General features: G+C 37.3%; 8 protein-coding genes and 1 non-coding gene across 9 annotated transcripts; 5 read left to right on the top strand and 4 right to left on the bottom strand.

The window, feature by feature from the left end:
- Positions 1 to 436: 436 nt before the first annotated feature.
- Positions 437 to 2,416, bottom strand: RO3G_08609 (uncharacterized protein; the record flags this gene model as incomplete). Its single annotated transcript, XM_067663199.1, has 1 exon — positions 437 to 2,416. One exon carries the CDS (start codon positions 2,414 to 2,416, stop codon positions 437 to 439), a length of 1,980 nt encoding a protein of 659 aa, XP_067519300.1.
- A 398-nt stretch (positions 2,417 to 2,814) lies between these two features.
- Positions 2,815 to 3,849, bottom strand: RO3G_08610 (uncharacterized protein; the record flags this gene model as incomplete). The annotated part of the gene is made up of 1 exon (XM_067663200.1): positions 2,815 to 3,849. The coding sequence occupies one exon, from the start codon at positions 3,847 to 3,849 to the stop codon at positions 2,815 to 2,817; it is 1,035 nt and encodes a 344-aa protein (XP_067519301.1).
- Positions 3,850 to 4,370: 521 nt separating this feature from the next.
- RO3G_08611 (uncharacterized protein) lies at positions 4,371 to 4,937 on the bottom strand (the record flags this gene model as incomplete). The annotated part of the gene is made up of 1 exon (XM_067663201.1): positions 4,371 to 4,937. One exon carries the CDS (start codon positions 4,935 to 4,937, stop codon positions 4,371 to 4,373), a length of 567 nt encoding a protein of 188 aa, XP_067519302.1.
- A 1,122-nt stretch (positions 4,938 to 6,059) lies between these two features.
- Positions 6,060 to 11,123, top strand: RO3G_08612 (uncharacterized protein; the record flags this gene model as incomplete). Its single annotated transcript, XM_067663202.1, has 2 exons — positions 6,060 to 7,698; positions 7,858 to 11,123. 2 exons carry the CDS (start codon positions 6,060 to 6,062, stop codon positions 11,121 to 11,123), a joined length of 4,905 nt encoding a protein of 1,634 aa, XP_067519303.1.
- Positions 11,124 to 11,782: 659 nt separating this feature from the next.
- On the bottom strand, positions 11,783 to 12,163 carry RO3G_08613 (uncharacterized protein; the record flags this gene model as incomplete). Its single annotated transcript, XM_067663203.1, has 1 exon — positions 11,783 to 12,163. One exon carries the CDS (start codon positions 12,161 to 12,163, stop codon positions 11,783 to 11,785), a length of 381 nt encoding a protein of 126 aa, XP_067519304.1.
- Positions 12,164 to 13,373: 1,210 nt separating this feature from the next.
- On the top strand, positions 13,374 to 13,446 carry RO3G_19091. Its single transcript has one exon. It is a non-coding gene; the product is annotated as a tRNA-Phe (tRNA).
- A 930-nt stretch (positions 13,447 to 14,376) lies between these two features.
- RO3G_08614 (uncharacterized protein) lies at positions 14,377 to 14,649 on the top strand (the record flags this gene model as incomplete). The annotated part of the gene is made up of 4 exons (XM_067663204.1): positions 14,377 to 14,387; positions 14,452 to 14,474; positions 14,541 to 14,606; positions 14,642 to 14,649. The coding sequence occupies 4 exons, from the start codon at positions 14,377 to 14,379 to the stop codon at positions 14,647 to 14,649; spliced, it is 108 nt and encodes a 35-aa protein (XP_067519305.1).
- A 697-nt stretch (positions 14,650 to 15,346) lies between these two features.
- Positions 15,347 to 15,718, top strand: RO3G_08615 (uncharacterized protein; the record flags this gene model as incomplete). Its single annotated transcript, XM_067663205.1, has 4 exons — positions 15,347 to 15,382; positions 15,421 to 15,571; positions 15,626 to 15,670; positions 15,708 to 15,718. 4 exons carry the CDS (start codon positions 15,347 to 15,349, stop codon positions 15,716 to 15,718), a joined length of 243 nt encoding a protein of 80 aa, XP_067519306.1.
- A 2,158-nt stretch (positions 15,719 to 17,876) lies between these two features.
- Positions 17,877 to 18,464, top strand: RO3G_08616 (uncharacterized protein; the record flags this gene model as incomplete). Its single annotated transcript, XM_067663206.1, has 1 exon — positions 17,877 to 18,464. The coding sequence occupies one exon, from the start codon at positions 17,877 to 17,879 to the stop codon at positions 18,462 to 18,464; it is 588 nt and encodes a 195-aa protein (XP_067519307.1).
- Between the last annotated feature and the right edge of the window lie 2,179 nt (positions 18,465 to 20,643).

Consider the following 20,643-nt stretch of genomic DNA (forward strand, 5'->3'; position numbering starts at 1 on the left):
AGGAATAGAGGTGGGAGATTGCGTAACTGTAAATATCTGAGGTAGTAGTCTTTGTTGGGGGAAGTTTATTCTCCATTCAAAATGTTTAAGGATACTTCGGGCAGGTCAGTGCAGCTCATTAATTAGAATGACCGTCATCCTATCAAAATATGGCCACAGTTTCTGTCTGGAAGTGATAAGACTGTTATCTTATTGACATGTCAAAACATGACAGATACCTTTGCTGGAGAACGGAATACCAAGATAGACGAACTCATCGACTGAGGGAAGATCCTCATCATAAAGAGACATCCGGACAAAGCGTCTTGAGGATGGTCTAGGCGAGTTCAACACAGCACATTTGGAAGGGCTCCATTTATAGCCAAGAGTGAGGGAATGGATCTGTGCTAGGTCCAGCATATGCCGAACTTCGCGAGCAGACCCAACCAGAGCCACATCATCCGCATACAATAGACAGTTGATGGGAGAGGGCGAAGGAGACGAAGCAGAAGAACCAACCAGAGGACCAAAGGGAAGACCAGGAGGGACCAAAGGGAAGACTAGGAGGACCAGTCGGAGACAGAGTGAGGACCGAAGTGGTGGAGGAGGAAGCAGCGGAACGAAGAAGAGCAGGAAGTGTATTGATATAAATGGAGTACAGGTGGGGACTTAGGACAGAACCTTGGAGTACACCTGTACTCGGAACAAAAGGAGTGGAGACGTTGTTTTGAAGTAAGACAGACACCAAGACATCATCAAAGAGATTAGCCAGCAGCGAGACCAGACAGAAAGGAGCGGAGGAGGCGAGCATTGATTGCCATATGATACGTCTGTCGACAGTATCATAGGCGGCCTTGATATCCAAGAAGGCGACAACAGGGTAATGATTGTGACGATCGCGGTAGGCATGCATCAGGTCATGCAAGCAGAGGGCCTGATCCAGCGCACTACGTTGATGTCGGAAACCACCTTGCGCAACATCCAAGGGAGGAGAGACCAGCTCGACAAACGGAAAGAGACACATTTCAAACAGCTTGCGAACAATAGAAGTCAGAGATATTGGACGGTAGTTCCCTGGCGAGGTGGGATCACCCTTCTTGTGGATGGGGACCACCTGTGCTTGACGCCAGAGAACTGGGGTATAAGACCATTGGCAGCAGATGTTGAAAAGCAAAGAGAGGATGGGAGCCAGAAGAGACTTGATAGGAAGGAGCATCTCCGTACGTAAGTGGTCAGGACCAGGAGCCTTACGCAGAGGGAGACGTCGCATCGAAGCAGAGACATCAGCAGCAGGAAAGTAAGGCGTACCAGACGCAGGAGACGACAGATCAAAAGGTACTGAACCAGCAGCAGAATCAAGAGGAGGAGGACGACAAGCAGGGAGACCAGCACCAGAGTAAACCGTAGCAAGATGGTCACGCATCGCGTTTGCACCTGCAACAGGACCATCAGGATGAGTAAACCCAACCTGTTGGCGACGACGGTTTCGAATAGCTTTGACCTTGGACATCGCGCGCGAGAAGTCACCTCGGGCTAAAGTGTCGCAGAACGCACGCCAGGATTGACGCTTCGCAGACCTGACGGCACTACGAAAGCGGTCCTGAGCGGCCTGATGTCGATCCCACCAAACAGCTTTGTCAATGCCAATGGCACGACGCCACCGTCTGTACATGTGGTCACGGACATCGGCGAGTCCTTGCAAGTGCGAGTTCCAGAAGGTCTTCCATTGAGGAGGGCGAGCAGCACGAGAACCAACGGACTTGTTAAGAGCACCATAGATAGCTGCATTGAGTTCGTCATTAAGACGGTCAATGGGTGGTGTCGAATCAGGAGGGCTGGAGCACAGCTGTTGAAGCTGGTCCACCAAAGCAGCAGAGAACGAACGGAAGGAGTCAACGTACAACTTGAGAACATCAGGTTCTTGCAAACGAGAGAGGTTCCAGAGACGACGAGCAGAAGCAGAAGGAGTGGACTGGATAGGTTGATCTACAGGGACTGAGTACTCAAAGGAAAGAGACATCAGTTTGTGATCAGAGCCTAGAGAAAGATCGGTGTATACCTGGAGCTGAGGACGGTTGAGACAGGGCAGGTTGGTGATAAAGTAGTCGACAATACTACTCATCACACGGCCATTCCGGTACGACAGGTAGGTAGGGACACCATGAGCCAAAGATGAGTTCAGGATGGACAACCCCCTTTCCTCAACCCAATCCCGCAAAAGCGGTCCACGAGTGTTGGAACGGGAGTCGCCAGTGACAGCACCAAGACGAGTGTTGAGATCACCACAGATGATAGTGTCTTGAGTTAATGGCAGCACATCCAAAGCAGCAGAAACTTCATCATCGGTCAAAGAAGGAGGCAGATACAGACAGATGAGCCGAAGGGACCGACCCACCTGCAAACCCAGAGTATACTTGGTATGGACTGGGAACTGCATCACCGACAAAGGAAAGGAAGGAGAGACAAGGGCAGAGACACCTTGTGAACCACGAAAGTTACCATCAACAGGAGTACCATATAAATGAAACTGTGGCCATGGGGTGCGGATCTTGTTTGGCGGGAGCAGCCAGGTCTCAGTGATGAAGATTAAAGAGAACGACTGGCAGTGGCGAAGGAGATCATCGACCGTGGTAGCCTGGAGACCATTGGCATTCCACAAGTTGATGGTAAGCGGTAACGATGAAGGAGAGGAGATAGCTTGACCATGAGAACCAGGAGAGCCAGGAGAACCAGGAGAGCCAGAAGAACCAAAGGAGCCATAGGAAGAAGGAGCGGAAGTAGTCAAAGGAGTGGAGTAGATGTCAGAATTATAAGTTGCAGTCGTTGAACTTACACTCATAATTCATCATCATAGTCAGAACGAGTCGCATCATCCATTTCTTGGTCTTCGGATGAGCCTTGGGAACCATTGGGAGCCATGAAAGCCTTCTTGGGTGTCAAAGGGGTACCAGGACATCTTGACAGTGCCTCTTGTAAGTCTTCGTCGGTGATGAAACCTTCTTCAAGGAAGGTACGACCAACGGCAACAGCAATAGGGTGACGAAGGCGTGCAATGCCTCTGCAGCAGCGGTTTCGATGGATATCCATAGCAATGGCAAGGCGCTCAGCATTGGACTTGTCCTTGTAGGTGGGATCTGCAAGGTGGACAGGGTCACAAGGATTAAAATCTTGGTACACTTCAATCTTGGCTTTGCCCAATTGAGTAAGGAGGACATCTTTGTATTGTTCGTGAACTAAAAGACCAACGACAGACCGGGCGGGAAACGTAATGTCCAAGACGCGGTAAGGATCAATGCCAAGGACTGACAAGCGGGAGCGAACATCACGTCTCGACATGCGTCGAGATCTTGGAATGTACACATAACCAAACCCAACAGGGCCGGTTATGGGTTGGAAACCACGGGCAGCTGATTCAACGGTACGACGCTTGGGAGTAGGCTTCTTATGAGCAGCTTTACGGGCGACCATAGCCCAGGCGGACGATTCAGTGCCTAATCCAGCAACTGGAATGGTGGCATTTGGTGCAGATGTCGACATGTTTGCAGATGACTTACCATTGGAGTGGCCTAAAGTGCTTTGAACGACTTTTGTACTTGCAACTGGTGTGTCTGTAGAGCGTTCATTTTGACGAGAGTCCAAAATCTCGCGGAGGCGGCGGTTTTCAAGTTCTAATTCGGCATTGCGACTTTCGAGATTAGTAATGTGCTCTTGTAATCTCTTAATTTCAGGCAAGATGTTGGCGTGTTCCTGAACTTGAGCTTTTATTTTTTCAAACTCTTGAAAAAACAAAGGTAGGAGCTGTTCATAAGTTGCTGAACTGACATTTGCAGGGGAATTGACCCCTGTTCCATGTAATTGTGAATTCGACATGTCGAAATGTCAATGGTGAATTATTATCGTAGAGAGGTGAAATTTGGTGTATTAATAGAATAAAATACGGCGAATATGATGGTAAAAAAAGTAAAGATGGATCGTTTCTTGTTGTCGAGATATTGACGATAGAATGTTGTAGAAAAATAAATACCTTGTGTAACGGTCGGAAGAGCGAGAGAAAGGTGCGGGTATAGCTCATGTTAAAGATTTTGTTTATTGAATGGCTACTGAGACTGTACTCTATGGAGCATAAGGTGTCTCGCCAGAGGTGCATAAATTTAAATAGAAATTAAAGTGGAGAAATAAAAACAAAAAATTGAAAAAATAAAAAGCGGAAGTGCAAAAAAAGGGACGTTTTCTTTTTTTGTAAAAAGGAAAACAAAGAAAAAAAAAAAAAACGAACAGAACAGAGCGAATGAGAAGTACAAATGTCAGAACCACACCAGAGGATATTGTCATGAAAGGAAAAAGATAGCACGAGAGGAAAGAAGTACTAAAGGCGCACGCTTTATGTTAGATTAAACTGAGGTTGGAGATTTCAGCTTATCTAGAAATAGTTGGCCAGAAGTGTCCGCTGCTTCATCACAGAAACCGCCTTCAGGATGGCAGACACGATCGATATCCAACAGAATAGAGCAGACCGCAGGCCACCAAACAGACCAGCGCTCGAGAAGGTGAGGAGGAGGGTATGCAGGGATGACCTTTGGCAATTGATTGAGTACATAATCTAGTGGATTAGGCCTTGTACCAGGAGACACTTGAAGACGAGAAGCAACATTTAGACAAATGAGTAAATGAGATCGTGTTGCATTTACAGGACCACAAGAACAAGGCGGGGGACGACCAGGTAGCCAACCCATTCGCCATCGCAGAAGTCGACTACGATCAGAGTTGAGCATAGGTATGGTAAGAATGGGATCAATACCAAGTTGGAGACGGCAAGCTGACAAGAGGACAGGTGGTTTAGGAACATTTAGCTTGGTAGAGAGAAAGCGTTCGCGAAGAAGAAGAACAGATGCTTTGATTTGTTTAGGCGTAGCAAAATATTCTAGCCGATCAGCAGTTGAGGTAAGGTCACCACACATGGAGGGGTCTTTCCAAATTGGATTAACTCGCAGCAAGGTAGGCCATCGAAAACGCTTCGATTTTGGAGCAGAATTCAGAAAGGAGAGTAAGGAACCAAGAAGAGCGTCGTTTTCAAGATACTGGACACGCAAGAGAAACTTGAAACCAAGAATGTGAGCTCTGTTTTAATCGTAAGATTAAATAAAAAATTAAACAAAAAAACAATAGCAGCAATATAAAATTAAAATCCTTCTTTATTGCAGATTTCTTTATATTGCAAAAGAGCCCCGTTTAATGGATAAAAAGTTGGCATCTATTTATATTCTTTGTGAGCGTAGATATAAAAGATATAGACTCGGTAACGATGTCGTGCTGAAGAACCAATGATTAAGCTAAAGCTTGTCGATGTTCTAATATATGCATCTGAAATTGAACAATAGAAATAATAACCAGTCAATTAACTTTGATCTAATTACTTTTGGGGTTGACAATTGATTAGACTCGCTAGGATGACAAATACTGATCTTATTGTTCTAAATTTGGAAAAGTGTGGAATTGTTCAATCATAGTTTAATCTTTTGTGTATCGTTATTTATTTTAATACAACTGATATTGTTGTATCCACACAACTAATAAAGTGAACATTCATGGATAAACTTGGATACTACAGAATTATAGTCTAACCAGATCTCTATTAATAAACGTGAGAATTCTGCAATAGCCAATCTTGCCCTGTTGTCCTACCAGCGTTCTAAAAGACTATATCGGAACCTGATTACAACAACGGCAGTTCAATCCTATTCTATAATTATCGTTAGATCAATAGTTTAATTACTTCATTGTCCCTTGATTCGTCAAGTAGACAGCGGCTATTGATTATCCACTATCCTTCCTTATATTCCATATCATTCTTTTAACCGATCAATTGAAATAGCGGTAAAGACCCAGACATTCAAAAAGTATAAATACCCTCAATATTTTTATTAATAAAGTCATATATATAATCTTTAGTTTCACAACTATCGTCTTTTTGTAGTTTTTGTCTTCTATTTCATATTTGGCAAAACATTTTTTTTTGTGAATTCTTTATTGACTTTATTTTTAAAAACAACCCTCTTTTTATTACTACCTACCTTACCACTATGTCAAACTCAAATGACTTTAACTCTGCTGCTGCTGGTTCTTCCAGTAGTAATGATAAAACTTATCCTGATAACGCCCGTCGTATGTCAGATGTATCTACCTTATCTTCAGAGGCACAGTCCTCTGGAATGACCACGTCCGCAGTTTCTTCTGGTTCTTTTGAGCCTAGAATCGCAGCTCCATCCATCCACTCTTCTATTGAGGAGTTGGATTCCACCATCATCGGTGCCACCCAAGTTATCCTTAACTTGTCTGTTCGTCTTCTTTCCACGACCCCTGAGTCAGAGGAAGATAGCATGGTGCGCGCCAAGTACGAAGCCTGCTCCAAGGACCTAGAGAGACTAGTTCATACTAGAGATCTCCTCCAACGAGCTATGACCCATGCTGTTCCTACCGCTTGGACTGGTGCACCTCAGGTTGCCCCTGCAGCCTTGAATGTTGTACCTCCAAACCTACCCCTCATGCAGTGGAAGGGTGCGGTCTTTGACCCATCTGCCCCTGTCTCTGTGGATGTTAAGCACTGCTTAAAAAAGTTTCAGGACGTGATGTTCGCACATGGTCTTGATCTTGATCAGCACTGGCTTCGTCTTCTCCCTCCCTGCTTGTCGTCTAGTCAACGTACTTGGCTTGATGAATATCAAGAAAAGGAGGATGTCCATACGTGGAGTCAGTTCAAAAAGGCTTTTACTGGCCATTATGGTGTTGGTTCGGCTGAAGAAAAGGCCACGTCTACAACGGAGTTGTTACGCATCTCCATGACTGCTGCTGAGACTGTTGACCAATACGTTGAACGTTTCAACAACCTCCGTCGCTTGGCACAGATCCAAGATCGCTGTGTCTTGACTCGTTGCTTTCTGATCGGTCTTCAGGCCGACATTTACAAGAAGGTGATCGTGTCCTTAGCCAATTGTACGGATGCGCAAAAAGAATCGGTCGACTACGTTGTCAAGTTGGCCAAGACTTTGTACCATTCATTGTACAAAGTACGTAGAGTTGCTAACGCTTCTCACACTTCTGCTGGCCCCTCCATGGTCAATGACTCCTCTTCTTCTGGTCGGAAGAAATCCTCTGCTTTTGTCTCTGGTTCTGCTGTTCGTGCTGCACCTTATCCAAAGGCTTCTAGGAAGTATTGCAGCTTCCATAAGACCACCACCCATAGCAACGATGAATGTCGTGCTATGAAGAAATCTTCCTCTCTTTCTCCTTCTTCGGGTTCTACCCAAGTTGATGTCTCCTCTGGTTCTGCTGCCTCTCAGTGGAATCCAAGAAACCAACCTTCCGGTTTGGGACGTCCGTGCCGCTCTTGTGGTGCTGACAACTGGCGTCCTGGTCATCGATGCAAAGGAAAGGGTCGCTCAACTGGCTCTTCGGCTGACGACTCTGATCTTGCTGGGCCTTCTCATTTGTTTCGCGGAATGAGTCGATCCCCTGCTTCTTCCTTGTCTTCCGTTGCCTCTTCTGGTAACGATGTTTCTGCCTCTGTTGGTTCTTCTGCCACTCCTACTACAAGTAGTAGTGATGCTTCTTCCGGTCGTAAGACTGATGCTGCTGGTCCCGTTGTCTCTGTTCCCGATTCGTCGGATGATATGGACATTGATGTTGCAGAAGCCCTTACTGTGGCTGAAGCTGCTCAGGCCTGTAAGTACATTACACATCACATCTTTTCTAAAGCGCCTTCAAACACTAATACGCTTTATGTTCCTATTATTGTAGAGCACATCAAAACATGGGCCATGATTGATACCGGTTCAACTTTTTCGTGTGTGTCTCCTTCGTTCTGTTCGTCGCTTGGTTTAGTTCCAACACCTAATCCAGGATCGATCAAGTTAGGACATAATAGTTCAAGTACTGTAAGCCGGTTAGGCATAATAAATCTTACTGTTTATTATAACCAAATCCGTTTGTCATATGAATTTGAAGTGTTTGATTTTAGCAGTGATGTCCCCATTTGTTTAGGACTTGACATTTTGCCTAAACTAAGAATAGGTTTAACAGGATTAGCCACTTCTTGGTTAAATTCTAATATTCCTAAAATACCTGATCCAGTTAACCCTGATGACTATAAGCCAAATGAAACTCCTGTTGGTACTAAACAGGAAAGACAGCAATTGATGAGCACTATTCAACCTTTGTTAGATGCTAATACGAGTATCCCCATGTCTTCTCATTGTAATTTACCTGGTGCTATCATTACTCTTGATACTGAACCCAATGCCTTTGCTTATCGAAGACAACCCGATATTGCTATTGCTAACAGAAAAATCATGGAAGACCAAATTCAAACTTGGTTGGATGATTGTGTCATCGAACCTGCTCCTTCCAATACTCGCTTCAATAACCCTATTTTTCTTGTTGGAAAAAAGGATGTTAACGGATTATACACTAAGAAAAGAGCAGTTATTGATCCACGTATGCTTAACCAACTCGTGAAGAATGTTGATAGAATGCCTTTACCTCTAATCAGTGATCTTCATCAACGTATGGGTTCTGCTACTATATTTACTACTTTCGACATACGAGCATGCTTTCATCGTTTTCTTATCCAAGAATCTGATAGACCTAAAACCGCATTTACTCATCCATTCACTGGTATGCAGTATCAATTTCGTCATTGTCCTTTTGGCTTGACAAGTACCGGTAACATTGTACAGCGTGTTCTTACAAATTTGTTCGCAGATCTTCCCTACACTGCACTCTATATTGATGATCTATGTGTCTTCAGCTCTGGTGACATGAATCAACATATTGAGTATGTCCGTGAAGTGTTGAAACGTCTTACTGCTGCAAACTTAATTATTAATGTTGAAAAGACACATTTTGCACAAAGTTGTGTAAACATTCTTGGATGGACTATTGGTAACAATGGTTCTCTAATCCCTGATCAACGTAAACTGACAAATATACATTCTTGGCCCACACCTAAAACTGGTAGACAAGTCATGAGTTTTCTTGGATTTGCAAACTATTTCCGTAATAGTTTACCTATGTTTTCTCGCTTGACTGCTCCACTTGACCGGTTACGATCTCTTAATTCTTTAAAAGGAATTTGGAATGAAACCCATGAATGCAGTTTTCGTAACATTAAGGATGCCTTGGTGAATGCCCCAGTTATTCACATTCCTAACCTTAAGTACCCATTCTACGTCGCAACAGATGCTAGTGCTTATGGTATCGGCGGTGTCGTTTATCAAGTCATCGACCAAGTCATTCAATATAACGCCTTTGCTGCAAGATCTCTTTCTCCTACCGAACGTCGTTATCATACAAACAAACGAGAGTTGTTAGCGATTGTATTCATGTTTGAGAGATACAATAAATGGTTATATAACCGTCATTTTACCTTGACAACTTATCACAAAGCCTTGATTTACATCAAGAAGCAAGTTGTTCCAAATGCTGCCATGCTTGTTTGGTTTGAAACAATTTTCGAATATTCCTTTGATATTGTTCATTGTCCTGGCATTAAGAATATTATCCCAGACGCACTTAGTCGTTTATTCCCAGATGACAATAAACTGGAGGGGGGTAACAATGTCAACAATGTTGCCATCTACAGTATCCGTGGTAAAGAAAAAGAAAAAAGAAAACCAACTTTTAAAGAAAAATCTAAAAGTTATGAAACACAAACATATGCAGTCACTTCTGCAACATCATCATCATCATCAAAACCCTTATTGCATCGCGCTTTGCAATATGAAGATTATATCACACCTCCTCCTGAGGAAAGAAAAGATATAATATTAAAGGCTCACTTATTAGGCCATTATGGAATTAAAGCCATAGAACAAACCATTCATGGTGATAAACTCCATTGGACTAATTTACGTCAAGATATTCAGGATGTCATATCCAAGTGTCACGAATGTAAAATGTTTAATATTGCCAAAACAGGTTATCATCCCCCTAGAAGTATCCTACCTGACGGACCTCTAGATCATTGGGTTATGGACCTCGGCACTTTTAATATAACATCTACGAGCGGAAATAATTTCCTTCTTGTCATGGTTGATTTATTTTCTCGCTTTACTATCTTGAAAGCCATTCCTGATAAACAAGCTCTTACTATTGCCAAACAGCTTGTTGATATCTTCTGTACTTTCGGCTGGCCTAAGGTCATTGCTAGTGATAACGGAAAAGAGTTTACTGCTACCATCGTCACTGAACTTATTAATAACAGTGGTATCGATAAGAGAGTGTCTAACCCTTTTAATCCCCTTGGTAACTCAGTCAATGAAGCATCTGTAGGAATTGCTAAAAAGACTATTGTTAAACAGTTACAAGGAAGAAAAGAAGATTGGGATCTATATGTACCTGCAACCCAATATGCTATGAATCTGAAATATTCCAGACTTCATAAGAGTAGACCATATACAGTAATCTTCAATAAAGTACCAAATGATATGAAAGATTATTCTCATATTAAACCCACTCTTAGAAGTGAAGCTGTAGATTCTAAAGCAATAGAAAACAGACTTAAATATGCTACTGAAGTCGTTATCCCTGCTCTTGCTAAACGCATTAAGGAAACTCAGGATGTAGACAATGCATATTTTATGAAAACAAACAAAATCGTTCACACACCATTCCCACTCCATAGTGAAGTCATGATTAAAAATGTGAATAAGGAAAACAAAACTGATCCGTATTACGAAGGTCCTTTTTATATAAGTGGAATGACCACTAATGGCAGTTACATATTAGTTGACAAACAAAATAACCTCTTATCAAGAGATGTACCAACCTCACACTTAAAACTTATTGCATTACCCAGCAATAAAAGTGCAGAATCAATCGATGACCAACATTATGAGATTCAAGCAATTATACAACACAAAGGAACTCCAGGTAATTACCAGTACCTTGTTCATTGGAAAGGATACGATGATCCTATGGATTACACTTGGGAACCTACTTCTAGTTTTGATGATCGATCTTCAATTGAAACATATTGGGCTCGTCGTCAAGCAGGTAATAATACTGCTGTCTCAAAGAAAGCAAGATTACCCAAACGTACCGTTCCTACTCGTGATCATCACAGTAGAAGCAAGAGATCAAGACGTTAAATTGTCTAAGTAGTTGACCGTCTTTTTCCCTAAGACAATTTTTCCTAAAGAAGGTTTTTTTTACTATCAGGTTTTTATGACAACTTACTACTACGATCTACCCTCAATTATACTATGTCTATTTATCTGCCCTATGATCATTATCGCACTTATTGTGTATGACAATTACTTTTTCCTGAATCTTCACTTATCCTTTTACCGTTTGCTTCAAACTAGAAGGGGGCAATGTTGTATCCACACAACTAATAAAGTGAACATTCATGGATAAACTTGGATACTACAGAATTATAGTCTAACCAGATCTCTATTAATAAACGTGAGAATTCTGCAATAGCCAATCTTGCCCTGTTGTCCTACCAGCGTTCTAAAAGACTATATCGGAACCTGATTACAACAACGGCAGTTCAATCCTATTCTATAATTATCGTTAGATCAATAGTTTAATTACTTCATTGTCCCTTGATTCGTCAAGTAGACAGCGGCTATTGATTATCCACTATCCTTCCTTATATTCCATATCATTCTTTTAACCGATCAATTGAAATAGCGGTAAAGACCCAGACATTCAAAAAGTATAAATACCCTCAATATTTTTATTAATAAAGTCATATATATAATCTTTAGTTTCACAACTATCGTCTTTTTGTAGTTTTTGTCTTCTATTTCATATTTGGCAAAACAGATATCTTATAGAAAATAACTATGTTTACAACACCAACAGTTTGTTGTTCCAGTTCTTGAATTCTGAGGGTGGCGGAGTGCAATTCCTTCCTCAGGCGTTGGTTTTCGGCTACCAGATGTTCCAATTGTGATAGGCGGTCATCGTATTGGTTAAAGCGTGCCATGATTGAGGATACCCAATCGGGAGTTGGTGCTTGTGTGGATAGCTGAGTATGTTCAGCAGATGAAAAATTTTTTGATGAGCTTTGTGGTAATGTTTTAACATTTGGCAATGTTGTGAGCCCAAAATTCAAGTTTTCCGGCATTGCAAGTGTAAGTTGTCCTGAGGTCTCAGGAATTATGTCCATTGAGGTGGTCATTTGTCTATTCTTTTTTGGTTTACCTAATGAGGGACGATAAAAAGTGTCGACAGGCAGCAAGGGAGGTGTACGATCTGAAAACAAACGCTTTTGGGGTGTTTCCACAGAAGAGGTAAGAAGTGCTTGTTTGTTAGTTGGAACAGAACTGACTGTTTGTTCTGCGGATTCGGGTGCTAATTTCTCAAAATTACCAACTTCAAGATCTTCAGATGTCGAGATGGTGCTTCTTTCGGCAGAAATCTTGGTTGTAGTTGCTATAAATTGCTTCACTGCGTCGTTTGCTACAGTCTGAATGGTAGTTTGCTGGAATGTAGTCGTCTACTAACTGTTTCTCTAGTTCACGTGATCGGAAATACTTTTATCCGGTTGTATAAAGGATAAAAAATAATTGAAAAGCGAAAGTGATAATGTACTAAGGGAGGAGATATACTTTTTGAAGGACTTGTATAAGACGGTAAAGATATATCCACTGAAGTTGCCTATTTGATTTTCTATTAATTCACTTCAAATCGAACGAGAACCTAGGCCGACTGAAAAAACCTACTTCGAGCAATTGGTACCAGAATAATAAGAGAAACACCAAATAGATAAAGGCAAGTGTACGTTATAAGAGAGAGAGAATAAACAAAGATTTAAGGGAACCTTGAATATTCCAAAGAAAGAATAAAAATTAAAGTAAAAAAATAGGTCGATTTTTCCGATATCCTTTATTCAATAACAATTTACAAGACTTTATATACTTTTGCAAATGCATAAAGTATTATCAGAGAATCAGTAGCATTAACAAAAAAAAAAAATAAACAGATCAGGACATGGACGAGGGTAACTGATGATAAGGAAAGAAAATAAAACATCAGACAAAAGAAAACGTCAAACGGAAGAGAGAAAACAAAACATATGATCTGAGCGAACGTCATCGAAAGAAGCACCCAATATATATCGAACCACCCAGCTAAACCTAGAACCTTACCGACAAAAAAGGAAAGTGCACCCCAACTGTATATGGCCATCAATTCACTTGAGCTCCGCCAGCAAGTTGCAGGTCACCTGATCAACCCAGGGGTCCTCCTTCAGTTGGTGTCGACTATACCCGTTCTCCACTATAGACCATTCAGCCAATCATATTTCCCGTAGCGCTTCGCATAAACATATCTCCGAACCGAGTTGAGTTTATCAACCAGATTTACCAGTCACCTATCAAAAGAAAAGTGCGGGTATAGCTCAGCTGGGAGAGCGTTAGACTGAAGATCTAAAGGTCGGGTGTTCGATCCACTCTAGCCGCATGGCAGCAGTTGATGTGTTCATCGCGTATCGCTGAATGTTTTTTGGGGAAATTGCGCGTCGGAGGTAGAAATATTGCCTTTTGTTGTTGTTGTAAGGATGCAGATTATAAATTTTGACCCGAAGGTACTGTTGCACGAACGAGAATTTAGTCCCCGATACAAGCATGTATAATTACAGTTTGGATGAAGAACATGAACTGTAATTTACAGTTCATGACAAGAGACAAAAGCCACTCCAATTTTTATATAAATAAGATGAATATTTTAAACAAAATAACAGACATCCAATAAATCCTATCCAATCCAATAAATTATATAAATTCAAGAAATCATATCTTCTTGCGATAAAAAAAGCAATCTTTTCTTATTGGGTCACAATTACCTTTTCTTTTCTTTTTATTTTTACTTATTCTTTCTGATCTGATACCCGAGTTATCATAAATCAAGAAAGATTCCTTTTATTTTTATCTTTATCAAACAATTTCACACTTAACCTTATTGATCTAAAAAGATCTGGTGGTCACTACTCAAAGACAATTTACTCTAAAGAACTATTAAACGTTCAATCAAGTTACCTAAACTCAAGTCATTCAAGACTTCAAACCTCAATTTAAACAAATCTACATCACTTTAACACAAGCCAACTCCCAAGTACTAACAAGTTACAGTACATACAAATTAATGCAAGGCACAAAAATTAAAAGGTGCTGAAGGATATATCCGCATATAACACTCAGGTTGTTTCTAAACCCCGAAATAGTTTGTATTTACTAAAATTGAAATTTTATATTAGTTTAAAAAGTCAGTTCAAGTATATTTATCGGATTCTATGTTTATAGAGTCATACCAGTCGTTGAAAAAAGTATTTGATAATGAATCAGAAGCTTTAAAATATTTGATAGAAAACAATTATGTAAATCATTTTAAAAAATGTATACATTGTAATAAAGATATGAAATTAAATTTTAACAAGAAATTATATATATGTACATTTTATAAATGTAGAAAGTCCATATCACCCTTAAAAGGTACTATATTCAATAAATTAAGGCTTCCTTTAAACATACAATTACATATTTTATACCTTTTCTTAGGTAAAGCTCCATCATCATTTATATCATCAAGCTTACAAATTGATAAAAATACAGTTACAAGATATAGTAAACTATTTAGAAAATACATTAAAAATAAACAGCTTATTAATCCAAAAAATAAAATTGGTGGAAGAAATGAAATTGTTGAAATTGATGAAACTAAAATTGCTAAACGAAAATATAATAAAGGTCATAAAGTTGAGGGTGCATGGATTATAGGAGGTATTCAAAGAAGTAGATTAAAAAATAAAATACAGAATGAAAATAAAAAAATGTTTTTAGTTCCTATTGAAGAAAGAAATATAGAAAATATTAATGACATTATTAAAAAATATGTTAAAAAAGGCACAACAGTTTATACAGATTGTTGGAAAGGTTATAATAATTTAAATAAAATAGGATATAAACATAAAACTGTTAACCATAAGAAACATTTTAAAGACCCAAATACGGGAGTTCATACGAACACAATTGAAGGCGCTTGGAATGGATTAAAACAAAGTATAATTCCTAGAAATAGAAATAAAAAAGATATAGTATTACATTTAAAAGAATATCAATGGCGTAAAAAAAATAGAGAGTATAATTTATGGAAAAACTTTTTAAAAGATTGAATTTATAAAAAATGAATTATATAAATATATTAAAAATGATATCAGATAACATTGAGAAACAATACATCAAAATAAAAAGAATTGAATATATTAAATTAATAAAAGAAAATAAATTTTTTAGAAAAAAAATAAAGTTTTTAAAAATAAAAAATAAAAAATATGAAGATATAATAAATACAATATATAAAAAACATGATAAATGCGTTATTCAGAGCTGTGATGATACAGGTAATTGGTATATTGATAACGATTTATACTGTTTGAAGCATTATAAACAAATAAATGAGGAAGAAAATAATAAAACAGACACTTTTAATAATGAAGATGAAGTTTATGAATTAGAAGATGATGATTTCCTTAGCCAAATAAATGATGCTAAAGAAGATAATGATACTAATATTAGTGAAAGTGAAAATAGTAATAAAGATGATATAGAAGAACCAGTATTAGATAATTTAAAAAATAATATAGAAATAGATATTGATATGCAGGAGTCTGATGATGAAGAAATTAGAAGTAAAAGAAATAAATATACTAAAACAGATGCAAATAGTGAAGTTTTAAAATCTATAGAAAAAATAAAAAATCAATATGTTAATCTATCAACTAATTCTTATATATATAAGTCATTAGTATTAGATAATAGAAATACAATTATGACATTTTCAAATATTTATCAAAAATACATTAACAATGAAATTGATAATAACTATATAGGTGAATTATTTACTATATATGATAAAAATAAATCAAGGTTTTTAAAAAATTTAGAAATAAGCTATAAAATACATAGAAGTGAAAAATTAGTTAACAGTAGTTATGTATTTCCGTTATATACATTTAATAAAATTAAGAAGACATCAGTAGATGACCTAATTCATAATCTTGAAAATATTTTATAAAATACAGATATGTAAAATTATTCTTCAAATCCAAGAATAAAATATGAGTGCTCAATTCATAATGACCCGGTGCTGAAAGATATACAGTCAAGTTTTTTTTTCAGTACCACGCCAGTTAGAAAATGAACTTTTGCGTAACAACCTATTTGAAAACGGAGTATCAACTCTTTTGCTTGAAAACCAAAAACAACATAAAATTATAAAAACCAAAAACATATAAATACCCTTATATCTTATCCCTATTTTCACTTCACTTCACTTCACTTTACTTTTGAATTTTATATTCTTTTTATATTTTCTTTATTTTATAAAACAATAAATCCATCAAGCGTTCAATTGAAACCCTTTGGTCTGTGTTCTATCTTAAATACTGAAGTCCCTTGAAGTCAATAATCTTCATTGTAAACCTATTTCTAAACCTCAAGAGTTTAACCTATTCTAACAAGTTTGATCTACTATTAACAAGATCTGGTGGTCACTATCGACAAAACTTACATACTTAAAAACCTAAACCCGCAAACAAGCAATATATTAAAGAAAATTACAGTGCATTAAAATCAAGGCATGCTTTAAATTTAAAGCATGTTATAAAATTCATAAAAACTATAAAAACAATTAATTCACCTACTTTTGACAAACTTACTTCTGACATACTTTACTTTTGATTATTTTTAAATAAATATCATTCAACGCAAATCTCTTTTATTACTATTACTATTTTACTAAACATCAACAACAAGTCGAGTCCCTTGAAGCCAAATATCTTCATTGTATCACTGTTAAAGCTCATATCAAGCTACTATTACCTTTATATCAAGACTGATCTACTTTAAACAAGATCTGGTGGTCACTCCTATCAAGAAAATACTCAAAAATAACTTTACTTCATATTCAAAACTACTTTAAACTCTTTATAAATACACAAGGCCTAAATAGAAGACAAGCTATTACATTGTAATACGCAGGAACAAAACGGCGGAATTTAAATCGTTGTAGTTTGTAACAACCTGTAATGAGTTGTTTTGTCAACCAAAGAGGAGAGAGAGAAAGAACCGGTGTGACGCAGTTGGTGTTGTGACGAAATTATAGATCCTTTTAGTCAAACTGTACCACTTGTCAAAGAAAGTTTGGACCTGAACTAAGTTCATACTCTCAAAATTTTTGATAATGTAACGAAAATGGCAATGAAGATGCACAGAGATTAGCCGAGTCAAGTCAAAAAGATAAAAAAAATTAAAAAAATGAAAAAAGTTAAAAAGATAAAAAATGTTGAAAATATAAAAAAGGTCAAAAAAATAAGAAAAGCTAAAAAGAAAAAAAAAATATTATACATATATATATATATATCCCATCTTTTTGTGAAGAAATGGTCAGTCAGTTTAAATAAATCATATATTTCTACTCAATAATTAACAAACTTTAACAAGAAAGTCCCTGTTCACTTAAACTTCTTACTCTACTTTAACTTTTATCAAGAAACATCGTATTGATCTTATACATAAGATCTGATGGTCGCTACTTATCAAGCATCTGCTCAAATCCTATAAAAAACAACAACTTACAAGGCTATCACAACCTTAAAATCAAGCTTTACAAGCAATCTTAACTCAAATTAACTCACTTACAATAAGCCAACCTTTAAAATAACATTTGGTGGTCACTACGAGGGAATAAACCAAATAAATCAAAAAAAATCACAGAAAAATATATAACACGAACAACATCGATCAGAAATTAAAACAATTCAATCAACACTATAAATTCATCAAAAACTTACAAAAACGGAACTTTAAAACCTATCAAATCTATCTGAAACTGAAATGGCTTATATAAATGGACACTTCGCGTTGGCTAATGCTAATATGAACGCAAATTACCGACCTGCTTTAATTGATTTCCATGGCTACGAAGGAGAAGACTTCCGACATTTTGTAGAAAGTTTGGAATCTTACTTTGCTATTAATAATATTACTCAAGAACCACGCAAGCTTATTATACTCAAGGCACAACTAAGAGGAGCCGCCAAAGTGTATTACGAAAAAGAAATACTCAAAAGAATACCTGGAATCAACTACGAACAAGCCGTAGACCTCTTGAAAAATTATTACATAACTCCAGAATTGATACAGAGTTACGAATTAGAATTTAATGAAATGTATCAAGGCGAACAGGAACACCCACAAATATTCTTGGCCAGACTAAAAGAAGCCGCAGACCTTGCTAACATAACTAATGATGCAGTCATCGAAAGCCGATTTCGTGCAGGACTTTTACGAGAAATCAAACAGTTCTGTATACAGAGTAGTTCTAAAAACTTACAAGACTGGATCAATCACGCCGAAGGATGGTGGAACGCCAATAGACCTCGTGTCATGACATTATCGGCCCTTAGGGCACATTCTTTTTAATTATAAACAAAACCCTCAATTTAATAAGAATCATATTCCACATTCCTCATAATAGTATAAATACTCATAATCTTTTATTTAAATAAACATCAGTCAATTATCAAGTATTATTCTCTCTATTAGACTGTCCGTCTATTCCTGTCTTTACTTATCTTTGTCTCGTTCTTACTTATCAACTATCGTAAGTCCTATTTGCAGTTCACACCTTCAAGCCCTTAACGCCACCTTCTCTTGTCCTCTTTTAGTTGTCTATCCAAGCTTCTTAGTTCCTGTCCGGTTCTTTCTCTCTCTCTCCTCTCTGGCTTGACAAAACAACTTCATTACACCTCGAAAGATTGCAATGGTTGATAATCCCTTCATACCAAGGAACGCCAATCAAGCTTTGATATATCATAATGAAAATTATGATCAACATCATCTATCAAGCAATCACAATATTGACCTAATTGACACAAATGAACATGCCATGCCAGCACTAGCATATAATCAAATATATTATAACAATGCTCAACCTAATAGTAATTATTATTACAACAATGCACATGGTACAAATCAATTGACAACAATGGATACATCAAGACAACCTATAAAATAACAATAACTCAATGAAATTGGAAAACTCAACAAAATTCACAATTCAAAGGAAAAACACAAAAACCCAAAAACAACACAAAATCAAGAAAACCAAAAGCATATAAATACCAACAATTTATCAAGCATTATTATGATTATGATTATGATTATTATCTTACCTTATCCAAATAAATCTCCTTTGAAACAAAATACTCTTTTATTTTATAAATAGGAAGAACCAATAATCCCTTGAATCATATACTTCATTGTAATCTCTTTTTTATTTTATCTTTTACCTATTATTTTTACTTTTATTCAAATCAGTTTGATCTAATTAACAAGATCTGGTGGTCACTCTACACAAGCGAACTTATAACTCGAATTATCTACTCCATTTGGAACTTGTCGTATTTACCTTAATAATTTTCTTAATGTCGCGTGAGATCACTCAAAAGATTCTTAAACTATTAATTTGACTGTATATCATATATAGCCCAAAGTGCTATATACGATTAAGAATAATTTTTATTTGAGCATAATTTTAATGACCGATGAGCACATAGCATTTTCATGCTGTATTGCCCGGGTCAGATCGCAGTGAAAAGGAGTGAAAAACCCTTTTGGGATTAAAGGGAAAACGTAAAAGTATTATGTATTAGAGATGATAATAAAGTGCTATATACGATAAACACCCCACACAATTTATACCGTACTACCCCGGACCCTAAATCACATTATTATATTCTAAGACGTAGTTTGTATTGAATGGGCTCTCTCTCTCGTCCTTACTCAATAAAGAGGTTCAAGAGACTCATCGATTATTCGACTTATTTTATTACTTTTATTAATCGAGAGAAATAACACGCCTATTCCACAGAACTTACTTTACCCAATACTTTATTCAGCTACTAAAACTTTATCTCAATAACTTATATCAAATCTACCAAAGCCAGAAACCATATCGAATCTCACAGTGTAACTTTTGCTAAAGAAGGGACTCAGTCGAAAGAGGGACCTCAGTCCCTGAAGATAATGTGACAAAGAAGTCAAAAAATGAAAAAAGTCAAGAAAATGAGAAAGGTCAAAAAATTGAAAAAAGTCAAAAAGAAAAAAAAAATTAACAATATAAATATTGAAGTGTTTTAAGTATTTAAAATAGGACAAAGAAGAATTAACGAGACCGAACGATAGTTCTAAAGTCGAATACTTTTATTAAAGAAAGATTTCAAGGCTATTTATATTAGTTTGAGCAAGACCTGAGATTAAATGACAAGAGATAGTTCCGACCGATATGATTTGACATGTATAAGAAAAATTTTATAAACTGATGTAAATAATCAACTGTTGAGATGAAAGTGAAACTTGGCTGTTCAGGGCAGTTGGTAATTATCAGGACTTATTCTTATTCAAACTCATTTGTAAAGATTTAGCTTAGAATGATAAGACTGTTATCTTATTGACATGTCAAGACATGACAAATATCCCAACTATTTAGATGAAAAAAAAAGGACAGTACAGTTCTACTCACATTTATATTTTTATATATTGTAACCCACAAAACCAAAATGAAAGCGTTACACAAAGTCAGGCTAGCGAAGACTAGAAA

Source organism: Rhizopus delemar, genomic scaffold (assembly GCF_000149305.1).
Source record: "Rhizopus delemar RA 99-880 supercont3.6 genomic scaffold, whole genome shotgun sequence".
Taxonomy (NCBI): Eukaryota; Fungi; Mucoromycota; class Mucoromycetes; order Mucorales; family Rhizopodaceae; genus Rhizopus; species Rhizopus delemar.